This window comes from Eubalaena glacialis, chromosome 18 (assembly GCF_028564815.1).
Source record: "Eubalaena glacialis isolate mEubGla1 chromosome 18, mEubGla1.1.hap2.+ XY, whole genome shotgun sequence".
Lineage (NCBI taxonomy): Eukaryota > Metazoa > Chordata > Mammalia > Artiodactyla > Balaenidae > Eubalaena > Eubalaena glacialis.
The window spans coordinates 9817685-9843723 of record NC_083733.1 but is presented as its reverse complement, the minus strand read 5'-3'; the positions used below and the strand labels follow the sequence as shown (position 1 = coordinate 9843723).

Here is a 26039-nt window from a genome sequence, read left to right as displayed (position 1 = left end):
CATTTCCTGTATCACATATTCCATGCCATTGGTGTGGAATCTGAGCACCATCAGTTTCCAGCCCCTTATTTTACAAGCAAGAATCAGAAACTCAGAGGATTTGGTGATTTGCTTGAATCTGGGACAAAACGCTGATCTTTTATCTCTTAAAACAGTGGTCCTGTAAGACCGTACCGTCTCTTTTTCTCGTGTTTCATGTGTTAGCTAAATTCCCGAAACGCTTTTTTTTTTCTTCCTACAAAGCATTTATTTATGGCATTTTTTTGTTATTATAAAGACAGCACATGTTAATTATGGAAAAAATAAATATGAATAAACTCAGAAAGAAAACAATTTAAGACACTTTGGGTTCCATCCACCCCTAGAGACAATGACTGTTAACATTTTTGTTTATCTTGCATTAGCATTGTGTGTGTGTGTGTGTGATCATACAATATTATATATTTTGTTTTTAAACATGAATGTTTTACAGGGTCAGTAGATTTGTTATTTTAATGGCTGCATAGTATTCTATCATATGCATATATTCCAATTCATTTAATGATTCCCCAATTGTACATTTAGTTTACTTCTAATGTGTTGCTCTTATGTTGCAATTACAAACACTGTGGATAGCCTTGAATGTATTTCTTTATACAATTCTCATTAGTACCTTAGGATGATTTCTTACAAATACAATTTCTTGATTAGGATTTAGGATTTTGATTCACATGAAAGGCTTTTATTTTTAAATTTTTTATTATGAAATTATGTGCAAACAAAGAGAAAATATAACAGACCTCCACTTACCTATCCCCAAGCTGACTTCTAAAATGTAGATTTAACTTGACTTCTAAAAGGAATATATCCAAACAGTTTGTGCCTACCTCTTTAGACAGAGCATTTCCACCTTGTTATGTTTTACTTAATACCTGGTAAGTGCTGGTTCTGGCGTTGGCTTTTTCACAGCACACTTTCTCCTTTATTCCTTATGTCTTACTTTAAGGGCTGTTTCGATTTTATAGATGACGAAGCTGAGAACTGAATGAGCTAAGGAAGCACAGATTCAACTAGGTGGTAGAACCTGTGTTCCAACCTGGGTGACCAACTCATCCCAGTTTGCCCAGTATGGTCCCGGTTTTGGCACTGAAAGTCCCGCATCCCAGGAACCCCCTCGTCCCCAGCAGCCCAGCACAATTGCTCACTTAGAGTCCAAGCCCTTCCTGAGCAGAATGGTCTCAGATGCGACATTCTAGGGCATCCCATTTCCAGCTGTCTGTAGTCCTGAAGATATTGAAGAATTGGTTATTCCCGGGGGAGCATGGATCATCCTTGGTTTCAGAGCGTTTCTATCTGCACAACGTCGGATGTTTTCTTTTTCAGGTCACTTCACGTGCTTGTGTGCAATGCAGCCGTGTTCGCTCTCCCCTGGAGCCTCACGAAAGATGGCCTGGAGACCACCTTCCAGGTGAACCACCTGGGCCACTTCTACCTTGTCCAGCTCCTCCAGGACGTCTTGTGCCGCTCAGCCCCTGCCCGGGTCGTCGTGGTCTCCTCGGAGTCCCATAGGTGGGTTAGAATTGGATGTTCTGTTCATGTGACCGCCTTCCTCACACCAGCTGCTGGTCCCCCCAGCCTCTCTTTTTGAAAATAATTTTCATTAGTCCTGCTCCAGAAAGTGTGTACTCAACCTGGCTTACTGAATTTATCGAGGTCTTTTTTGTGTGTGTATGCGCGTGATGGTGGGCGATTATTTGGGGGTAGTGTCGACAGCAAGGTAGATTGTTTTTATAACTATACTTCAGGTCCCTCATTGATTTTGCTTTGAGATGGAATAATAATTGATTAAATCTGAATTCCTGACCTTTATTGATTTGTCATTCACCAACTTCACCATCTCACGAAGAAGAATGCGCAGTTATTCTAGCAGGAGAAACAATGCAATTAAAAACTGCAAGATGAAATCCATTTGTTTTATAATGAGAAATTAGGGAATTCAATGCAGACATTAGCTGTGTAATTGTAGAAAGGGAAGTACTGTAGTTAGAACATATTAGAAATCTGGCCATGACTCTTTTGGTTAAAATTTCAATTAAAACATCAGATGGCACTTCTTTTCTGTTACCATTAGGAGAATATTCAGTCGACTAAGAAGACATTTGAAAATTTCCTCGTATTTTCAGCATGTTTATTTCTAGAGTTGGATAAACAACTTTGTCTAAAGAGAAGTTCCCTGAGAAGATAAAGGACTTGCCGGGTGAGGCTAGATTTAATACATGTTAGGGAGATTTTCCTGGTGTGGTTGGGAGCTTTCACTCCTACCAGAGTAGCTGGAGAAAAATAATGTGCAAGGGCCTGTTTTTTTTCTCTTCGTCTTAAGTCCTGAAATGTTTTAGTGACCCAGAATGAAGCTTATTTTTTTAAATCATGCTTCCATAAAATGTAACCCCTGGGACTTGGAAGAGAGAGACCAGCCAAGGGTTAGTCTGAACCCTTTATCACTCCCAAACACAGGGGCTTATGGTTGAAATGACACACTGCAGATAGATTTAGTTTTACCATTTGAAATTTATGACGGCCGAAATGAAAGGAAAATGCCGGTAATAATCCTCCCCTGTGTTAAAAGACATGAAACATCTCGTAATTAGGTGGTAACAAAATCGGGACATCCTTATCTTTGCAAATCACACCGGGTTCGTGAAAGTGGAGTGGCCTTGTTCAGGCGTGAGGGAGGCTACTGCGGGGGCAGTGGGGAGAGAGCTCCGGAAATAAATCTGCCAGCCCCAGTCATTTGCCAGATGTGGAGGGCACCACGGGATACGTTTAAATGAGCTGGTATTTAATGGGAGATTCTGTGGAATTGTCAGCTGCTTTCTTCCCTTTGTAAATCTGGATCTCAAATAGTATTTCATAGGACGTCTTTGTTCTCTCCTTAACTGCAGTGTAATTCGCGCTTACCTTGGAGATCTGAATCTTGATTTCATTTAAAAGATGGATCCGAAGGCAGGGCCCTGGTCTCTTGAGTTCGATCCACTGTAGTTTCCAGACCAGGTCTTCCTGAAGTGGGTGTTATCAGGCCCGCTCCTGTCTGGCAACGGGCACCAGTTTTCTACTTCCCGATGACCTCTTGCCCGTATCAAAGGGTGTTTTTACAAAATGTTAATTCTGTCAAGCTGGTTTGTTTATTACACTTGTGTTGCATCCCAGAGCCCGAGTGAATACTGGGCGGGCAGTCCTGGGAAAGCACTCACTTGCTGCTCAAGGACCCAGAGCCCTAAACCATGTCGTAAAACGGAAGGGCTGATATCTAATTACCTCCATAAACCTTGGCGGAATCTCTTCGTTGGAGTCAGGATCCCCTGTTAGGGGAAAAATGAAGTCCGATGTTTGCAGAAAATATTATACCAGACTGCCCCAAGGCAAAATATTTATTAGCCTCCCCGAGTCTTCCCTGTATTTTAGTTACTTATCTGGAACCGGAGCAAGTGAATTGAAATCCATCATATGAAAATGAGAACTTCCTTGCTGTGAAAAAAATTTTCAGATAACAATTAAAATGGAATGAAAAGAGTGGAGTATTGGCTGAAGGGCTGTGAATGGCTGCAGCTGTGTTGAGTGCCAAGTTGACACAGACACACACACACACACACACACACACACACACACCCCGCCGCCACCGCCACCCCCCCCCGATGCAAATTCAGTCCTATTCTTTGAACATACTGGCTTTTGTCTACATAGAATCCAGCCTAATTATTTTAGTTGGGTTATTTTAAAATCCTCAGTTTAAAAAAAAAAATAAAGGAGCAGTATATAGAGAAATACAAGATAGAGGTCCTCTCAAACAGCAGATGTTAATGTCCAGAGAGCAAATGTTAACATTTGAGTGTCCTGGTAGGCGAACAACTCTATTAAGACGTTATTGTTTAGCTTTGTCAATTTTTCAACTTGAAAACAGGGTAGGCAGCTTTTGTAGACTTGTTTTGCTGCCTCTTGAGCTGAGAGGTGAACGCGGTCATTTTTCAGGAAGCAGGCCCCGGCTCAGAGGAATCAAAAAGCTCGCCCACCCTCTCTCCTCCCTGGAGGACTGTCAGTACAAGCTAATCAGGCCTTAAAAATGAGTGTGCTGCTCAGGAGATCAGCAGGTCAGGAACTCAGGGGTCCACTTACGGGGGAGGGCTGTTTGCAGAGGGCGGGCCTAATATTTAGTAGCCGTATCTCCATCTCGAAACCTGCTTTCAACCTGGTTCCATCTAATTTCTCGTCATGGTGGATTTTGTTTTTGTGTTTGCCTTGTTTCTAGGTTGGGGACTAGGAATGAATACCTTCTCTTAGGGTTTGAATCTACCCAGTGTTTCCCAGGTCATGAGATACTTCTGCATTGTCCTTAAAAGCCAGAGCAGGGAAATCATTCTAAACATTAGAAAGTGCTACATGCAAATGTTCATGAAGAACATAAAGCCTCTGAACGGAATGGTAAAATTTGCCTTTTGAGCAAAGCTCAAAACAAAGCTTTTTGTAATAAAGGAAACTTGGCTCTTAGTTTGGAATTGCAAACCCACGATCAAACTTCAGTTCTCTAATCCCGTATTTAGGCCCTACTGTGTGTCATAGGCAACATTCAAGGAGCTCACTGCCCACCTCCTGAGAACTCACAGTCTAGGGTTGGAAGCAAATGAACAAATGACTTGCAGTCTGTATGGTAAGGACAGAGGCACAAGGTACAAAGGTGGCCTGACTTGCTTTGTTGCTAACGTTGCAGGGTGGCAGGTCCTTGAACAACAGAAATAGCATGGACCAGGTCCCGGAAAGTGGATACTTAATTTCCATCTACTCTGCGTGGCTTCTTTCAGTCTGTCCTTCACTGCCACCCTAGAAATCACTGTGACAGCAAGCAGTGGAAGAGTTAGTTAGGGAGAGCTTCCTGGAAGAAGTGAGCTGGATTGGGCTAAACAAAGGATGCCAATAAAGCCGATGAAAGCGGAACGGAGAGTGAGTGAAGGATGCTATATTCGTCCCGTACCTGTTAGATGTTGTCTAAATCCTGGATGCTCTTTTCTACTCAGAGCGGGTAGAACTTCTGGGCCATACCTTAGATCATTGCCTCCTCAACTCAACAGTCCTTTTTTTTTTTTGGTGACAACTCTTCTGTAACACCTTATTACTGTTTTGAAATAAAATTAAGACATATCAATAATATAACTTCCCTGCATACATATGTTGTAATTCAGTGTGCTAGCTTACCTGTAATGTAAGGAAAAAAATGAATGTGAAGCAAAATAGCATGTGTTCCAACATGTCAGTGCTTGGGCAGGACTTCAGGGAAGGTAAGTCATCAGAGAGCCCAGCCCTCCATTGGGATCCTCGCACATGTGGATTGTTAACAGGTGTGCACCATTGCAGCCTCAAATGCCACCAGCCTCGGGTCAAGCCTCACCTCCCCGCCACCCAATCCCATAAAATCCCAAAGCGCGCTCATTCCTCATTTACATGGTTGTGGTATGCTGCTCCTGGAAACTCAGCGGCTGTTACAACTGTGCATCTGTGTAAAGCACAGCTCGGCTCTAGGCTCAGATAATTACACACAGGCTTTCATCTGCCTGAATGTCCAGTGGGGCCATCTTCCTTGAGCAAGGCTCCGAGTGCGTGGCAGGACATCTCCTGTCCCCGGCCCCCGCCGGCAGTCGTTATGACAACCAGAAAAAGGCTCCCATAAATTTTCAAATTTCCCGCTAAGTTTCACTGCCTCAGAGGATTAAGCTCGGAAGTCTGGGCTCTTCCCGTGGTCTGGGGACTTGGAAACAGGCAGCGGATGATTCGTTTCGGAGTCTCACTGCCTTATCCACGCCAGCGTCTCTGGCCATGACCTTTGTTGATGACTTTGGCTCGGCAAGGTCATTTAACACCAGAAATGGGATGTCACTGACTGAGTCCTGGAGAAGGGGTATTTAATTTCCATTAAGACCTGAATTTCGTCTGCCCCTGGGATGCTCTTCTTGGTCATAGCTCCATCTGAACTCCTTTAAGGAACAACCAGATTATTCCATCATTTTCGTTTTACCTTTTGCTTTCCTTTTCCACAGTGGTTGTCTCCAGTGCCCTTGTTATGCTCCCTTATTACTCGGGGCAAATGCCCAGAGTTAATTTAATGAAGCAAACTCCAAGGAGTCCTTAATGAAGATGAGACTGTGGTCTAGAAAATTCCTTCTGTTATGATCTTTTTTTTTTTGCTTGTTAGGGAAGTCACTACTTTGTTGTTATTTAAAAAAAAAGAAAGGAGATAGAAAGAAAGGAAAGAAACAAACAGCTGGTGTTTAATGACTCCGTCAGACCCAATTATAAAACATCAACTACTTACTTTGATTTGTGTGTATCCATGGCATGGATATACTTAAAAACATTAGACTCTGCCAGAACTTATTTTGGCTTTGTTTACATTTATCTTTTAAACGTATAAGACTATTGATGGCACCTCACCAAGGTTATAACCCCTTTATAATCATTAATTTTTAATCTGGAAAAGAGTCTTAGAGGCAGCAAGGCTCATCTATATTTACTTGGATGCTCGAATGAAAAGATACAGGACACAAGCATTGGCTAAAATAACCCAGGAAAGCCCTGTCAAAGGTTAGGAATGCGATATCTTTCTGCTTCCAAAAGCAGCAGCCCTTTATTTAAGATGTTTTTCCATTTAATTTAATTATCCTTGAACTTCCTGTTGAAGGTTTTGAAAAATATATGTTAGAGGCAGGGGTGGTGGAGTGGGGCTTCAGCATGTGAAGACTGCTCCATTTATGAGTTTGGGCCTTTATTAAGTGTGCCTTTGGACCCAGTTGGTTTATATCGTGAAATCACCATTGTCTGTTTTTAAGGAGACTTTGTTTCGATGTTTGCCCAATTGAGTTTTCAATCATCTCTGCATAGTTTTTCTCAGATTTCTAATAAAAACACAACGCTATGTCAGAAGTCAGAGACTGGCCGTTTCATATATTTTTTTGTTTGTTTTTTTTGTTTCAGATTTACAGATATTAACGATTCCTCTGGGAAACTAGACTTTAGCCGCCTTTCTCCATCGAAAAATGACTACTGGGCCATGCTGGCTTACAACCGGTCCAAACTCTGTAACATCCTCTTCTCCAGTGAGCTGCACCGCCGCCTGTCCCCGCGCGGGGTCACGTCGAACGCGGTGCACCCCGGGAACATGATGTACTCCTCCCTGCATCGCGGCTGGTGGGTGTACACGCTGCTCTTCACCTTGGCCAGACCCTTCACCAAGTCCATGGTAAGTGAACTGCCGCCGTCGCCGCAGACACCTCCAGCGCGCCTTTACGGAAAGGGTCCTAGAGAAACCCAGGCACACGTGCTTTCTGCGCCTCTCACCTCTTGTGAGGATGAGTCGGGTCTTGGTCATCACAGCATCAGGCCTGTTAGGGCTCTTGGACACATTTCAGTGGACTTTAGATTGCACCTGCTTCTCTAGAGGTGTCTTGGAGGGCCAGAGAGAAGACGTGCTCTTTCAGTATTGTGTTAATATGTGGCTGAACGTCTTCATGGAGATGATTTGTTTGCTTTCGATGTGATTTTTTTTTTTTCCAGTAAGCACAGTCCTTCAAAACTGTGTTTTGTGTTAGTAGGTGAATAACATGGATTCATGCCTTTTGAATTATTAGCAGATGTGATTCCTTTGTTTGCATTGAGAATCTGTGTCTGTTGTTCTAAATTCTTCTTTTAATGGGTGTAAACCTCTCCTGGAGAATCCTTTGTTGGGCTACAGGTGCACTTTATTCTTTACTTCTCCAAAGGTAAGTCCTGGGTGAATCACACAACTGTGATTAGATTTGGAAATGTTCGCAAAGGTAAGTGTGAAGTTCTTTCTGTTTTTGATGGTCCTATAACAACTGTATCTGGAAACTTCTTCCATGAAAGAAGTTTGAGGAGGAAGTCATTTGAATGAAGAATGCACATTTCTACACAATGTATTTGGTATGGTACTTTTCTAAAACACAGGCCTTTAAAAAAATGTTTTCCTATTTAGTGGACACCAGTGTTCCAGTTAACCAAACCTACCACGTAATCCTCAGAAACACCTTGGCTTTTAGGAGTAACATAATTCAAGTCATTAACCTCCAATGTTCTGGGCAAATGATCCCATAGCCTCTGAATACAGTGTGCTGCCTTCTCCTGCAGCCCTTCCCACCCACCATCCTTGAGCTTCATGTCTGTGGATGGCTTTTAAAGCTGCAAGGAAAATCTTTTGACCTGCATAGGAGAAAGTAAGTAAGTGCTTTTTTAATTTTAATCAACCAGGTGGTTCTTATGCAAAGCAAATAGACTTAATCCAAGAAGTGAATACTTAAAGAACAGAAGAAGTGGAAGGGTCTCTGGAGAGCAGTTCTCCAAGGCCAAGGCGGGTGGAAAACTAGAAAGCGTGTTGTGTCCCAGGGTTCTGAAGCTTCCCCATCGGCAGGCTGTCCATGATTGCGTGAGAGTCGGTTCTCCGCGAGGGCATCTTTGACCATGATTTCGGCTCATTGTCTTAAGTTAGGTCCTTCAGTAGAGACGATAAGGGAGAATATGGGCCTGGACTGGTGTCAGTGCCATTGACAGTACCATGGATAAGTTGTTGTTCAAGTTTATGAAGGGGGAGAGGAGGGAGCAGCATCCTTTCTCATTTTCTGCTGGCCCTGTGCCTTCAGGACCAACAGCCCAATCATCGCGTGCGATTTGTAATCTCTGGGTCTTGAGTTTTCTCACTTGTGTTTGATCATTGGTGGGAGCTAAGGAACTCCTTTATGTGGCATCAGAGTCTTGCTTTTTCTTCTTCCGGAATTTCTCTAATCACAGGAATGTGGTGGGAAAGAACTGAGGCGGGTCTGTGACTACAAGGACTGTCATGGAGGGTGGTGAAACCATCTCACCATTGGGTGTGGTCTCCAGTGGATGAGGGCTTGTCGATGGAAAATGATAGCCACTCTTACTCTGCGATGGGACCACAGGGCTTAAAAACCCTGGGCAAGGGCAGGTGGGAGGAAGTAGAAGACTAGTTCTGGGACAGTAAAAGGTGGAGTGAATGGTTTTGTTTCTTGGGGAGGGGATCATTGTCTAAGAGTTAACGTGAACACAACACATAAACGTGTTTAGCCGAGTCAGGCTGGATTGTCTGCTCCTTGGACATAGCGAGGATTTCTGAAAGCGCCAGCAAATTAAGTCAGGCAGGCAACCGTGTTGTGGTCACAGAATATTGCTATTTGGCAGGTAACTGTAGTCGGGACTCAAGCCAACGGGAAACAAGAGCGTGGAGTTGGAAACTGAGGCAGGAGTGTCACCATACAGCTGGGCAGCACAGGGAGTTAGGAGAAGGTCCCCACTGCATGCGCACCACCCCGGGATCTGGTCTCAGTGATGCCCGATGCCAAGCCTAAGTGGCTCTTTCTTCCTCCTTCACCAGCCAGTGTACAGAGGCTTTGGCCACCCCCCAGCCTGGTCCCCAGTGCCCCCAGTGGGAAAGTGCCCACTGGGAGCAGTCTTGGGCAACATATAAAACAAGAACTGGTCTCTGTGGCCCTGGGTGAGAGGGGGGTTTGGGAAAATTAGGAGATTACTCTTGAGAAGGTTTGGAGAAAAGTGGAGACGTCACCGAAAAACCCCCCAGATTTGGTTAAGTTGTATTGGCAGTGGTGGAATGTTCCATAAAAGGGCAGGGGACGTAAACCCTTAGCCTGTGTTAGAAAAGGGATTTGACATGGCTTCCTGGTGGTGGCAACTGTGAGAAAGCTGCTGCCTGGGACAGTGGACCTACTGACTCTCTTGCTTATGATCCTGATGGTCAAGCCCCAGCCCTTACCCTTGGAATTGGGAGAGCTTGGGCAAGACACTTGACCTTTCTGAGCTTGTTCCCTCGTAACCAAAATGGCGATAAAGGTTGGCATGAGGATCGACAGTAATGGATTCAAGGTCTGTCATATCTTTATATATTTAGGTATTTGGTGGGGTTTCTTAGACCCCAGAGTTCCATACGACTGAGGTTCATAAAGAGGTGGAACGGGAGCCCTGGACTTGTCAAACTCACGGCCAGTCACTTCTCTTTGATGAAAATGTAGGACTCTGTATGTGGGAGAGGACTCAGTACCAGTATAGACCTGGGATCTACTGTTTCACTGGTGGGACAGACTGAACTACAGATCCAACCTCATGTTCTGTCCTTCCATACAGGGCTTGGCATTGCTTCCATCGCGATAAGACATTGTTTTGTGGATGAAGGGCGCACTTCTGCCATTTTAATGCAAACATGTTTTTGGACCTAAGCCATGTGGTTGCATCCCCATTCCCACCCCGTGTAGGAGTTGGATCCTAAATGCTCATGGAGAACCTGAGCATAGATTCAGGGTTCCCATCTCCCAATGGCTAGTGTTCTGTTTGTGCTTCATCTTTGCCCTTGCTGCCTTTCACTTCAGACAAAGCATTTTCCTTTTGACCTGAGGGTTGCTGGAGTGTGCATTCCATTGCGCAAGGTCAAGGAAACAAGAAACACAACCAGCCTTGTGCTTCCTTCTCCACTGTAGCCGGCTCCCTTAAGTATTAAACAGCAGTATTCTAATATCAACGTCCCTTTTTTATTTGCTGTGACTTGCTGTGACTGTGGTGATTTTAGTTACAGTAATTAGGTCACCCTTCATGGAGTCAGGCTATTTTAAGTGCCTCTTTAAGGAATATTGTGGCAGATCAGTAATTTTACAATTGGATATTCTTGTGCAACTTTATTAAATGTGATCTGTCTTTTAAATGTTGCCCTTATACAGTTATACATTTCTAATTGTTGCTGTAAATGCATTATCACTTTGAAATTAATTAATTTTTCCATTTTGCCCGCCTGCAGTATAATAATCACTAATGAGAAACTCTTAGGGATTAATTCTCAGCACAGTGACCCCTACTGGTGGAGCCATGTCTCTGACACTTCTTCCTCTTGTGGTACAGAGGTCAGGACAGGTATATGGGGGTTTCGGAGGGAAAAGCATTTTTCCCCTCTTCCTTCCAATTTATAATAAAATTAAAGTAATAGATAAAAATGGGAATAAGATTGTCTTAAGTATTGTTTTAAAAAAGATGCAGGGTTCCGTAGCTGCTTGCTGTAAGGATACTAAACTTTGCTGGAAGCTTTCTAGTTATGAAGTCACATCCATCATATGTGTGTCATATGCTTATTTTCCCATCTCTCTAGCTTGCTTTTTATTTAAATACTCTAAAATTACATTTTGCATATGGATGCACTAATATATATTGTATGTTAGTGTATGTAATGTATTCATACATACATATTACCCTCTGGGGCTTATTTCACAAAATCAGGCATATTGTATTATCTGGTGATCTGTGAGATTTTTAAAGGTAGGTTTGGCTATTTGCTATTGTTGCCATACACCCAAGTAAGATGCAGCTTGGCAGGTAAGGCCAGGCATTGTGGTGCTTTATGTATCAGCATATATGTCTTCATTTATTGCTTACAGCAGTTTGACGTTAGAATCACTCCCCTTATTTTGCAGTTAAAATGCATAGGGAACTTACCCAACTTGTTCAAGAAAATGAAATATCAGCTGGCAGACCCTCTGCCGGCTACTTGTCCAAGTTCATTTTCTTTGTCAAATACACCACCACCCCTGCCACATCGATCCAGTCCTGTGGTTGTGTCTCCTTTTTAAAATGTTTGAAAGCGCCTTCATGAAATGAACCCTCTCCCCGTTTTCTCCCCCGCATAAGCTTGCAGTGCTGGTAAACAACACCTTAGCTCAAGTTCCTAGGTCCAAGCCAGCCTTTTGCCATCAGTATGTAAATTTGAAGCTGAGCCCCCTCACGTGCCTCTTAGGGTGTTTTGTGCAACCAGATGTTTGAGATGGCAGGTAAGGGTAGAAAGAGTATCATGTGTTAGGGTAGCAAGAGCTTAGCAGATGTTTTAGGGAACCGCATTTTCAAATCGTTTTACATTAAAAAAAAAAAGGGCTCAAGTTTGTCGGAACTTCTGAAAGGATTGGGTTACGTTTCCTGGGGCCGCGCAAAGCCAGTCATTGTGCTGAGTTTTAACAGATGCGCAGCTACCCTGCTAATGGATGGGCCTGCAATGCTGGTTCTGTTGCAAAGTTATACATTATAGCTGGAAAAAGCACACAGTGTCATTCTTCTAACCTTCGGGAAAGCCAAGCTTGGTAATTCTGCCCTTGAATAACCCGCTGCAGGGTGATTTATAGTTGTACAATTTAAAACATAATGAAGGAGATAATAGATGTTGATTTGTTCTTTAAATTAGTATTTTAGAAAAATACTCCCCCCACCCCTCCCCATTAAATACCTGCAGCTGACTACACTCTGGATACTATCAAGGACAAAACTCCCTGTCTGAATCTTTATTGTTACATTGGAGTAGAAAAGTGGGGGCCTTTTTCTGCGTTGGGAGGAGGAAATAGAATTTTCAAAGTGGAAATTTCAGCATATTCTTCACTAATCTAAATATTTTGAGACTCCTGAGTGAGGGTTGAATTCTCTGGCTGCCTTGCCCTTGCCAGGCCAGATATGTCAGAAAACCAGACTCCTAGGACCTCTCTGTGGTTGGGCCACACATGGGCTTTTCTGCAAACCCAGCCCCCCTGCCTCCATGGTGGGTTCTTCCCCTCGCCGAAGCCACATCCCCGCAGCCTCAAACATTCTTGTTACTTTCCAGGATTAGCATTAGCATTGGTTTTATTCATCATCTCTCAATTCTGTCCAGAGCTTTAAGGTTTACAGTGTTTGCCCAATTTGAAGTCTAAGGGATATGGTCGAATGAAAAAGAGCATAGGATTTAGAATCATTAGGCATGTGTTCAAAATTCAGGTTTCCCCTCTCTTTTTAGTTGTATAATTTTGAAGTGATTCACCCTCTCTCAGGCTCATTTTCTACCATCAGTTTAGATGTTTTGGACTGTGACTCAACACCCAGTTAAAAGTGGTTGGTGTAACAGAGGTTTGTTTTTCTCATATATCCAGAAGTCCCTAGGCAGCCAGGGGCTTCTTTAGCTAATATTTAGGCAGCTCCTCTGTGATTGTCTTGGCTTTTTCCTCATGATTATAAGATGGCTGCAGCAACACCAACCATTGCATCCTGTGTGATAAAGTCTGAAGTCAGGGTGGGAGGGATGAGGCCCCTCTTTGCATGCCTTCCTCCTTCATCAAGGAGGAGAACATTCTGTCTCAAAACTGTCCTCCCTCGTAGACGTCTCAGCTCCCACTGGCCAGGATTGAGCCACCCGTCCAGATCCTGGGTACAAGGGAGGCTGGAAGAGTGCATTTTGGCATTTTGTGTTTCTGGGGTGGGAGGCAAGATCTGATGGCAAGGAAAAAGGGTAAGATAATGGCTTTTGAGCAGGCCCTATTGAACAGGTGTACATAAAGCTTGCTCATCTGTCTAATGGGAATGCTGTCTATGTTATAGGGTCATTGGGAAAGCAAGTGAGAATTAAATGGGAGGCACCTGGCCTTATCTGGTCCCCTTCCACTCACCCAGCTTTACCTCAAGCCACTTGCGGCACCATTCTCTTCCTTCTCCAGGTTGCCGAAGTGCACTGCTCTTCAGTCTAGAACACACCTTTCCCTCCATGCTTAGTTACTTTCTGCTCATCCTTCAAAACTCAATCCAGACATCACACTTCAAGGAAGCCTCCTTAGATCAAGATTTGGTCAGGACCCTCCATTTTGTGCTCTCATAAGAGCCAGTGCTTATCATGTGATACTGTCTGATGTGTCATCACGCTATATGTGCCGGGGGAATGAATGAAGGACCCCAGAATTTCTCCTTCGTAACGTTTAACAGAAATGCAATTTAGAGAAACAGCTCCCGTAGTTTTGTATTTAGTGTCCCTCTTGAAAGTGCTGTTTTTGCCTTCACACTGCTGTATCCCTGGCCCATAAGGTACATGCTCAGTAAATACTTGTAAATAAATAAACGAAAGACAATTAGGTGCTTAATGAATGACAGTCTTGAATCCATTCTTTTTCATGAGTCTCTCTGAGGTGGGCAGGGGATTTCAGTTCAGAAGGTGTAGGTACAGAAATGGATGAGGCTAGGGGGATCCCCTGCCCCCAGAGTCACACAGCTGGTCCATGGGGTCAGAACCCAGCCCCCACCCCTGAACCCCTGGTCAGGAGAGACACGAGGGATCCACCCAGTGGTGTGAGTATGGAGGGAAGAGGCGTAAGGAGAACAGCAAGGCGTGGGAAAGAAACACTTTAGAGTCGGGCAGCTCTCAGATCCAACCCCAGCTCCATCCCACGCTAACTCTCGGGCACATTTCAAACCCTGGTTAACATCCATGTGTATGGGCTCGTGTTGAGAATTGAACGGGATCATGAATGTGTAGCATCCAGAATGTGCTAGATGTTCAATAAACATTCCCTGGTATTGCTGTTGTTGACCTGCGTTGAGAGTAGATCATGAGTGTATAGCATTCAGGGTAGGCTAGATATGCAGTAAACGTTTTTTATCATCATCATCATCATCATCATTATTTTTTCAAACAAGGAAAGGGTTGTGTTACTTCCCATTGCTTGGAAATGCCCACTCTCCTAATGACAGCCCTGTGTCTGTCATGGAAGGTCTAATTTTCCCTGTGAATATTAGGCATAAAGAAACCATATACAACCCCGAGTAAGAGCTGGACAACATACAGAACGGTAACCAGGCCTGGACCCACAGAGCATAGTGTAAGCCCTCCTGGCGGCCTGTTTAAGTACCCCTTAGCTTTGAGGAAAGAGTCCCCCTTTCTTGTTGGAAACAAAGAGGAGGAACGTATGCTTGGCTTTGTGAGGCCAGGGCTCTTCATGGCTGTATTTTTCTCTGCCTCGCTTTTCTGTGTTTTAAGTCTGGTTAGGCCTTTGTTCCCGAATGAGTGCCTGAGAGGGGGAAAGAAATGACTATCTGGCCTTAATACGTGTGACAAATTTTTTAATGAACATTTAACCAAGATTTGAAATTCCCCTAGTTTTATCTTCCTCGTTTCCTTTTCTTCTGTGTCCCCGCTGGCTCTTGGGTAATGCATTGCCTCTCTTTAACTCTCTTCCTAGCTCTTTTATTACTTTTAAGTTAGTGGAGCCTTCTTTGATCCTCCCCCTCCAGTTTCCTTTTCTCCAATTTCATACTTCTTTCCAATGATTTTTGGCTGCCGCACAGTTTCGATATTGGAGGCCAGCACGGTTAAACAGATGCCAGGAGTTGGTGTTGCCCTGCGATGATGTTTCTGAAACGTTTCTTCTGTGAACATTGATTTTCTTATAACTCACCGGACATGTTGATTTTTCCTCGTGAGGTGGAAGGTAGTGTTTTTCCAGCGGCAATAAGGAGAACTCGAATCTGGGGTTCCGAATTGTTCAGAAGCTGAAATCCACACTCTCCCCTTCTTACTACACTGAGATAAACGAATACGTTGAACATCAGTGGAAGATGTATTCTCATCTTCCCTGAGGACCTACTAAGTGCCAGGCTCCACGCTCGTGGGTTTACGTCTTTGTATCTTGGCCTTTTTTTTTTTTTTTTTTTTAAAGTGTGGGTTGGGAATCTATTTATTTATTTATTTATTTATTTATTTTTGGCTGCGTTGGGTCTTCGTTGCTGCACGCGGGCTTTCTGTAGTTGGCGGCGAGCGGGGGCTACTCTTCGTTGCGGTGCGCGGGCTTCTCATTGCGGTGGCTTCTCTTGTTGTGCAGCACGGGCTCTAGGTGCACGGGCTTCAGTAGTTGTGGCACATGGGCTCAGTAGTTGTGGCTCATGGGCTCTAGAGCACAGGCTCAGTAGTTGTGGCGCACAGGTTTATTTGCTCTGCGGCATGTGGGATCTTCCCGGACCAGGGCTCGAACCCGTGTTCCCTGCATTGGCAGGCAGATTCTTAACCACTGTGCCACCAGGGAAGTCCCTGTATCTTGGCTTTTTGAATGTAGTTTTAGAGTTTGCTGTAATCAAGCAATTGTGTGTCTCTGAGCAAGTCATATCCCCTTTCTGGGCCTGCATGTTCTTATCTGTAAAATGAGTCATTTAACCAAGATTAGTTGTCCCGTGGGTTTTGGATTTTATAGTGTAACTTGAAAGGAAATTTTTCAAAAAGGAGACTAATCCAGGCTCATATGCTTTATTCTGAAAACTCTGGATGAAAGACAAATCCACCATCATAGACTGTCACCATAATTTTATAAAAGAATAGACATTTAAATGCCAAAAACTGTAGGCAGGACATGATTGTGGGACAGAAAGCAGCCCTTTCAATTGAGTACATTCGACTTCAGGGAAAACCATTTCATTGCTCCTTTGGCCATTGTTCTCATTATTGAAAATGCTGGGCTTACCCTTGGGAATGACCAGCCTAGAAGATTCCAAAGGTACTCTTTCAGCTCCAGAATTCTTCTGTGCATCTTTCAGATCCCAGGTTCCAAACTTTCAGTAACTCTAACTGCATCGCAGTTGATTTATGAGCATGTGGGGATACCGTTTGTGAAATGCAGACCTATCCAGCCTCGCCAGAGTGGGGAGAAGGAAAGTGAAGCAGTAGAGGGTCGAATCAGGGCGGACGCTGATCTAACACATCGGAGTGTTTTTCCTCATAAGCACCTATTTCAGCCTGTGCCCTTTTATGACACCCCATCTGCTTATCTCCCAGTTTCTGTGGGTCTGGAACCCGGGCTCTCTGCTTTAGGGTCAACTTGTGAGTTGCAATCAAGGTGTCAGCCCAGCTGTCGCCGTTTCAAGGCTCAGCTGGGGAAGGGCCCACTTACAAGCTTGTGGGCCTGTTGGCAGGGTTCAGTTCTTTATGGCCTAGAATACTGAGGACTTTGGTTCCTCTCCGCCTTTTAGCCGTGGGCCTCTCTCTCGGTTCTTTGGAGTTACAGCCCTGTGTAACCAAACCCCAGAAGGGATATCTCATAACTTTAGTCCATTCTGTTTGGTAGAAGGAAATCAGTGGGTGTGATCCACATTCACAGGGAGAGGATCTCACAGTGGTGTCAATACCAGGAAGCATGGGAGCATAGCAGCTTAGAGGCTGCCTACCACACTTTACAAATTCAGTTTTATTTAGTCTTGTGTGTGTGTGTGTGTGTGTGTGTGTGTGTGTGTGCGCGCGCGCACCTTTTGGTAAGCTATCTGGTGGCAGATTTACTCATAGGTCTTGCTAGTTCTTGGCCTTAAGCCATAGCATTCGTTATTGATGCCTGTGTCTTTGCCTTGCTGTTCTCCTGTTTCATCCTTTCTGCATTCTTGTCTTTCCTCTTTCTGGGCTGAGAGGTACCAGATGCAACCATTTTAAAAAAATACGTGGCTGTTTATGCATTTTTGTCTCATGAAAAGAAGAAAGAAACGTATGGATTGTGTTTCCTAAAGTCAAGTATTTGTTTTCATGCTGCTTGAGAGGGGGCCATGTTCATCAGTGGCCCAAATTTTCTCTCTAAAGAAACACCTATTGCCGAATTTTGAGTTTCAAAAATTGTCCAGAGATCCTGGACTTTTTTTTTTTTTTAAGCCATAAAGGTAGATAAGGCTCACCAATCATTTCAAAGCCCACGTGGAATATTATTCTTATTCCAGACTTTGTATAGTCTTCAGAATTTTTGTCGTTGTTGTAGTTTTGGGATCTGTTTTTAAGTAGGAATCTAAGAAAGAAAGAAAAACAACTAGTATTTTGCTGTTTTCGGAAAAAAGAGATTGAGTTTGAACACTGCAGTTTGGTTTTCATGTTACAAAGCCACTCCTGTTAAGATGTACAATATGTGAAATATCTCATTTAGTAATATTCTAATTTCCCCTGTGAAAGATCATGCCCTTTTCCCCAGCTGGGGCTTTTTGCTTCTCCATCTACCACCATGTATAGAATCTACATCACTTGATACATTTTTTCCTTGGGTTTCATATGATGGGGTCTCTTTAATCATTTACATGTTTGAAAAAAAGAAAGTGAAATATTCTTTATGAAGCCAAAGTAATCCACAGGAGTGCGTGGTGTTTGTTCAGCTGGATATCTTATTTATTTGAAGTACTGAGAGAAATCTCTTCTGACTGCTCAGAAAAGGGAAGAATAAACAGTACGAGTGTCCAAGTAATCTGAGCCAGAGAGGCCCTCCTTTCACAGAAAAGTTATAAAAAGTCTATTTGCTAGATCCAAAAAAAATACTGTATATCAACTACTGAGACCTTCCTAATGTTTTCTTAGTATTCTCACTCTTCAGAAGAAAAAAAAAAAACCCTGTAAAATCTGGGAACTTTAGAATTTGGGGGGATAGTTTAATATTCCTAGGCAGGTGAATGCAATCAGTCTGTTTTTCCTTCTTAGAACATAACTTCCCTGGCTGGCTTGGGTGTGTGCTATGTGCCATTTGTCTCTTTGTTGACTCTTTAGAACCATCAAAGACCAAGTAATGGGTAGAATGGCTGAAATCTCAGCATTAATCCTGGGGACATTTCCTATAAAGAAGGCATTAAGAAGATGTTTAGAAGTAAAAAAAAAAAAAAAAAAAAAAAAATGCAACTTATTTCAAAGAAGTAGAACCTGGAGTATATCCAGTCGTGAAAATAATATAGATTTCCTCTCTTTTTATTCCCTCTGTTACAACCATTAGAAATGAGCTGGCGTATTTCTTGTGGATGAAAAATAGGGGAACACACCAGACTTCTTTATCCTGAACCTGGAACGGTCTTTTCTCTGCTACGATTTGCTTTCCGCTTAAACTCAGGCTCATGTATAACATCTTCCAATGTCGCTTCGTCTCTGTCGGCTTTGTATTTGAACCCAGAGCGAAGGCCTTTTCCAGCCAAAGCCAAAATCAGAAACAAAATTAAAAATTTAGCTTATCTTTGCCAAGTCTACCTGACATGCCTCCATGTTGGGCTGTGATGTGCAGATCTGACCTGTATTCTGTGCAGGATGGGGGATTGACTGTGAGTTTTCCCTGAATAAGTGTGTGTTCTGTAGGCCTTGAGGACCGGGGCCAGTGAGAACAACAACGGCAGCAGCTGGTCACATCGCTCAGGACTCACCTGTGCTGAGAGCCCTCTTCTGAGTACCTCTCGTGCGTCAACACATGACACGGCCCACTCATTCCGTTCCCACAGCCCACTCCCAACAGAATGAGGTGGGTAGAGCTGAGAAGAGCATGTTGGCCTGTTTTGTGAAACAAGAATGCCGTGCCTTGTAGCAGAAAGGCCATGCGTGGGCTTCCAAGTTGAAGAAACCAGGCTCCGAATCCCAGCCCTTCCTCCTGGTGACCCTCGTCATCACGGGCAAGTCACACTACCTCTCTGGGCCTTGGGTTCTCTTTTTCTCTGTAAAAGGGGGACATAGTTCCCACATCTTTAAAAGATCATTGGAAGATTAAGGCACAGCTCAACCCTAGGGCACATTCTAGTTTTCTTTGTATCCTTCCGGTTAATGTGAACTTTCCTGAAATTTAATGATTTCTAAGGACACATAGGAAGCTGTTGTCAAAGATCTTTTCTCTCATTCGGCCTCAAAACATATCAAGCTCCTGCTCGTGAGAAATGCCCTTTAAGTCCGAACTCCAAGCAAGACCCCGGAGCTACCGTAATACCCTCCTCTTGATAACGCAGTTATAACATAATGTATTGTCGGAGCTCCTAGTCCAATTCTGTGCTTTATCAAATCATATTAATGCTGATGGTAGCATATCAACTTCCTCTGGTCTTTAATGACTCCGATACATTTTGTTCACCTTCTTCTGTGCTTGTTCTTTCCTTAAGTCACCTTAAATCCTTTCTTCTGAGCAGGTCAGATAGGAATTAATAAAGTGATTTATTTCAAAGCAGAGGCATATTCCATTGAATCTCTTAATAACACCAGACCAAGAGCAACTTTATCTTGGTCTGTACTTTTGGACATATGTCTGTATTGTCTATGCTCAAGGAAAGAGATTTTGCAACACCCTTTGAAAAAAGTATAATAAAAGCAGCCTGTCTTCAGAACTTTGGAAAGTTTTCACCTTTTTCTTTTTACATTTTTTTTCCCATATGATTTACATAATACTAGTTATTGATTGCTATCCAGCAGTATGCCAGCTGCCCGGATGGTAAGCTTTTAATCAGATATGGACATGTTTGTGTATGTGTATATATCTAATCACAGTTCTCCAAGGTCCTGATAAATATTTATTTATTCCTTTTTTGGTCTTTTTATTTCTCGACTTTTCTCTTTCCCCTTTGCCCACTGTTGTTTTCCAGTAAGCTGTTTATATCTTAAAACATATCTTTGTGAGGAATTTATGTATTTAGTATTCAGTTACCTGAAGATGGTTTATAAAGACAATAGGAGCTAGTGATGGCCGTGCACGTGGATGCTAGCAGACAGTAAAGACTGAATAAGTGGGCTTGTTTGTTATATCATGCAGATCGGCATGTACACTTAGATAATCTGTAAGGGGGGGAGAGGAAGCTAAAGCCAGCAATTTCAGCCTACTATTTTGATCCTGAGGCTTTAAAAAAATTCTTTGTTGATGAATAAAACATTTTAATCAGAACTATATCAACACTGATCAATTTTTTTTCATGGGGGTCCAACACAAGGTGAATTCCATTAAGTCAATTAAATACCTTGATCGAGTTTTTAAACAGTACAATGATAGTTAAAGCAGTTGCTTTTAAAAAAATTTTATTTTCATGAAATCCTTTTCACCAGGGCCTATTTTTTCCATATATATTTGTAATGGTTCTTTCAACCAGAAAAAATGTTATTCATTTGATAAAAGGCCAATATTCATTTCTTAGCTAATGCCTAAGAAATTCTGCAGCAATTCCACTCCAGTGGAGTCCACTGTAGGGTTTCTCAGTTATTCAGGACTGGTCTCTGAACATGTTGATAACATGATTCTTTCTCAAACTTCCGAAGACTTGGATGACTTTGGGACTCTTGCCTTTTCTGTGTCGTGGCAGGGCGAGTGGTAGATGACAGATCAGGGGATCCTATTGCTGTTTCAGAACAGTGTCTTTCAAATGCTTTTTTGGGTTACTCCCCAGGTTTTTTATGTTGCAAACCAGTACATACACACTTACGCATATCCATGTAAGTCTGTCTATGTATGATATGCCTGTATCTGAAACAGAAATTTTACAAAATAGTATTCCAGCTATGGGCAGTGTCCTCTGCTGTTCTTTTGGTTGTATTTCGTTTTTTAAAGCGCTCATTGTGACCCATATTTACCAGCCACTATTGGTTTCACCATGCACTCTATCAAAATCTCCCCTCTGAAAATTTCTGCTCTAAAACTGTTTGGTCTGGTCTCATCTGATAAACGTTCATTGAGTACTGCGTGTGTTGACTTAAGGGGTAGAAAATTCGAAAGAGAGCAAGTCATTTTCCTTGGCCTCTGGGTGCTTATGTTAAAAGGGCTGGAGATGTAAAGAACATTAGGGTGAAGGGAGACGGGCACCACTGGGCACACAGTGCTTTTCTGCCTTGGGGGCAGACATGAGAGTCGTCAGATGAAGTTGTAGAATGGACATCTTTACCAAGCATGTAAACACAAAAAGGAGAAAAGACTGCAGCAATGGTAGGGCCGAGTCTAGGACTTGGGACAAAATTTAAGGGGGTGCTAAAAAAAAACTCAGTAATCAAGATAAGCAAGATTTTAGTGCAGTGTTGCCAAAAAATTAAAATCAGTGTGAAAAAATCATGATGAACAAAGTTTCAAATTTTAAATCAAGGTAGGATCAGTGTTATAGCGAAGGCTCGAGTGCGGTCCAGGCTACGGATTTGGGATTGCACGATCTCATATTAAAACTGATGGATGATGGTGGTAAGATGATGATGATGATGATGATGATGATGATTATTATTATGATACACAACTTTTGATGTGGTAACTGAATATGGGAGATAAATGGGCAAGACTACCTATGGGATATACACATCTGTGTATGAATTTGTTGAAATGCCCATGTATGCGTGCATGCATAAACAAGTAAGGACAGTAAACTATCTGATAGTTAAGTTTTATTTGAGGCGTAACAAAACATTATCCTGTCTTGTCTTTTTTAAAGCAGTTGTATTAAATTCTTGCTTGAGGATATCTGATAGAGGTAGTATGGGACTATATACATTTTTTTTTTTTCTTGATTTTATTTATTTATTTATTTTTGGCTGCGTTGGGTCTTCATTGCTGTGCACGGGCTTTCTCTAGTTGCGGTGAGCGGGGGCCACTCTTCATTGCGGTGCGCGGGCTTCTCACTGCTGTGGCTTGTCTTTGTTGCAAAGCACAGGCTCTAGGTGCACGGGCTTCGGTAGTTGTGGCACACTGGCTCAGTCGTTGTGGCTCGCGGGCTCTAGAGTGCAGGCTCAGTAGTTGTGGCACACGGCCTTCATTGCTCCGCGGCATGTGGGATCTTCCTGGACCAGGAATCGAACCCATGTCCCCTGCATTGACAGGCGGATTCTTAACCACTGCGCCACCAGGGAAGTCGATATGGGACTGTATTTTGACATAAAATATTTTTCCTTCAAATAGGTCCATTGTTTATTTCAGTAAATAATCACGAGAGTCGTGAGCCTGCGGTCCTCAGAAACATCTAGCTCTATCTTTTTGGTGATGACAATTAACGAATGATGTAAGACAGATTTTAGGAAGAGAATATTTAGAATATCCACGTGTGTCACTTCCCCATACTTTGTATAAAAATTATCATGCCTATTCATGATTTAAATAGATGTGGCCTTTTAGTGAGTACCAACATTAACAAACCATGTTAACATGGTTTAAAATATGTAATGCAATTTGCAATGCCATCTGATGACGGAACTATCGAGTTAGCACCCATAGCACTGACTGATCATCCTTGTAAAGAACTGTTTGCATTGTGAACAGCAAAGATGCACATCCTCTCGTGGGCTGGCAGCATTTCTGCAAGCGCTGTCTGAAACGATGCGCCTGGAAGGTTGGTGTATCTGATGTTGAAATGCCATATGACGTGTGCCCATCCTATGATTTTAATCTGCTCTGTGCTTAGCGGAATTGGCATATGTTCACACCGACTGGTAATGTTCTGACTGTGTGTGTCTGTCCCCTTTTTGTTTGTTTTGTTACTGTGGGCCTCATTAAAGGCCTTTCCAGGCCCTTCCTCAGGTCTCAGATCATGGCTCTTTTGAAGCAGGATTATCCCGCTTTTTTGCAGCAAAAGTTCTTCTGCAAATATACCATTTCCCCCACCGTGAATAAAATGATGCAAAGCTTTTTCATTTGGTCCAGATTTGCTACTTGTTCTCTTGGTCCTTTCAAGGTAATGACTAATTACAGGTCTTGGGGTACAGAGCTTTACTATGTAAGTGTTGCTTTGTGACTTACACATTTGTCCTCATCGAGTGAAGGTGAATTCCACTAAAGTTAGTGGATGGAAATACAAAAACTCTTTTTCTTGACTTCTTAAAAAATTCACAAATTTTTATTCCCTAAACGCTAAGCTTTCTTTGGGGAAATCTTAATAGCCCTTCTTAATGAGAGTCTCTGCTTTGACAGCATTCATAGGGAGCACAGAGGGGGACATATAAACAAAACGTGAACTGAGCAGGTTTCACTGGACTCGGGAACTTTCCTGACTGTCCCTTGTTTCTCGATGAGGAAAGTGAGGAACCCCCCAGAGGTGAACTGTGCACAGCTTGATCTGGTCCATCGTGGTCTACAGGTTCCATTATAGTATTTATTCCACTCTCTCCCGTTCCCTGCCAATCAGTTGTTTTGTTTCATTGGTGTAGCATTATTTGACGTAAACGTTTGCTTATTTTCTTATCCCACATCTAGAGCACATGTGGTCATTTTAAATTATATCATTATGCAGCATTAAAAAAAATAAACAGAATATAAATCAACTAATTTTTAGCATTAGTAGTAAGAAAGACAGTCTGATATTAAAAATGTATGTGTGTTTATGTATGTGTATACACACAAAAATACATATATAAGCTCACGGGAGTACCGGTGGATGCCAGTAGGTGGCGTTCTGTTTCGCCCGTGTGTGGGCTGGGGTGGAATTAGCTTGTAGAACGTGGGGGAAAAGAGCGATGGAATGATTAGTACATCCTTACTGGGCCTTGAGCAGATTAAAAAAATCCTTCATTTCCAACAATTTCCGTTCCCCATGTCACCTCGGTATTTAATTTACTTCACTTATATGACTACTTGAAGTTTTCCCAGGTTAGTTGCCCCTATTAATTATAACCTGGAGGGATAGTAATATGTAAACTAACAGATTATAGTATTTTTAAGTGGAGGCCAGCGGATGACCTTGGAAGAACTGATCCGCCAGCAGCTTGCGTGGTGGGGTGAACTGAGGCATCCTGAGCCATCTCCGGTGGCTTTTTATGGGGCAGATTTTACTTTCTGCACTTGCATGTGCCATTATTAAAGGCTGCTGATGTTTGCCTAGATATTCTTCTCGTTTAAATGCAGTTAAGTATTTTACAGTCATATCAGTAGCTTGTTTACATTCTCACTCAGCCTGAAGGCCTGCTTGATGTTACAAATGAAACATGGCCAGATTCAGTTTTAGAAACTCAAGAAGTTGTGTATAATAGAATAATGAGTAATTCTCTCCCAAACCCATTGGTGCATGACAGAGCTCCTCTGAACTGATTTTGGACCATCTCAGAACCACGTTTGATTAGCTTGCTCTTATTTTGCCTTTTTTTGTTAATGAATTACCCAAAGTTTAGCTGCATAGGAACTTGGGTGTTGCTCTGATACCCAAGAGATCTTCATTGTTCAGTTCTAGAAGCCGTTTTCTTTTTGAAAGTTTTACCTGTCAGTTTCAGCAATTTCTGTCCATCCAGGACAAAAGTACACAACTCCGGGACCTCTGTCAGGGTTGGTACTGAAGCTCTGGGGGGTGGGGGGTATGTGTTGCAGGTGGGGTGGTATAGGCATCCCATAGGCAGATTTCCCATCATTCCAGACGTCTGCCTGCCCCATACACACATTTTATTGACAGACACAGTAGGGGAAGTTCAAGAAAGTGGCATTTAAGAAAGTATTGATACTTCAGGACATAGAGAAATACCTAGTTGTTTCTCCTTATGTAAATCCCAAGTCATTTTCTTGCAGTGAGGGACCAGATATCCACGCTGGCTCCCTCCTCTCTCTGGGAATTAATCAAGCATGGTTGGTGCCTTAATTTGCTCAGCCGCGACCCAGCAGCTCCCGGGACTCCAGGCTCACGTGATGCGCAGAGAGTTAACACAGGGACCCCCGAGTATGGAGGTGACACAGAATTCTCATAACGTCAGGCTGCGCACTTCCCTGCAAGGTAACCCTGCAGCAGGCAGTGTTTCTCTAGTGCCCATAAACCCAGATCCACACGGCGGCCTGATCCGTGGGTGATGGGCATTTTGCTGACGGTTTTAAAAATTAGAGCTAGTTTATTATTATTGTTGTTAGGATATTTTAGGATATACTTTTAGACTGTCGCATTTTCAGCAGGAATTCACCCTCATTTCTCTGGATGTCACTTTACCCTCTTGACTTGGGCCTCTCCGCTGTCACTTAGCACATTCACTGTGACTTTTGGTGTGAATTCATTCTTAGGTTTCACATGGGGAGCTGGGGTGGGGGTGGGATGTACTTGCAGCAAAGTAAGAATGGAAATCCATACAGCACAGGTGAGGTGTCGCTTGGTAACCCAAGACAGTAAAAGCTGCCCATGAATTCTCAAGGTAGCCTTTGGAGTCTTCTGTTTGTCTTTAAGAAGCTGGCTTAGAATGGAAGCAGTGAGTCACCAATATCATTGTCATGCTTTTCAATGGGTTCTGAGTAACCAGCTTGTAAACTTGCACCTGAATGCACACTATTAGCTTATAATCAGTCTCCTTTGTTCCCGTATTTAAATTGACTCTTAAGCGTGGGTGACACTATTAGATAGATGAAGTCATTCCTAGAATACCCTGTTCCCCAGAGAGTCCACATGGCTTTCTGTTGAAATCGTATTGAAAACGGCAACCATATTTTAGGACGGTCCTGTCTGGAGTGTTCTCATTTGAGTATCCTTTGGGTTGTTTTCTGAGT

The 26039-nt window shown here is 42.9% G+C and overlaps 1 protein-coding gene across 2 annotated transcripts in view; it reads left to right on the top strand.

Moving 5' to 3' along the window:
- Window positions 1–26039, top strand: part of WWOX (WW domain containing oxidoreductase) — a 972677-nt gene that overhangs the window by 279525 nt on the left and 667113 nt on the right. For both annotated transcript variants that reach the window (XM_061172608.1, XM_061172607.1), the window contains exons 7-8: window positions 1363–1548; window positions 6997–7261. In XM_061172608.1, coding sequence (XP_061028591.1) covers window positions 1363–1548; window positions 6997–7261 — 451 coding nt within the window. The remainder of the gene's footprint in view (window positions 1–1362; window positions 1549–6996; window positions 7262–26039) is intronic.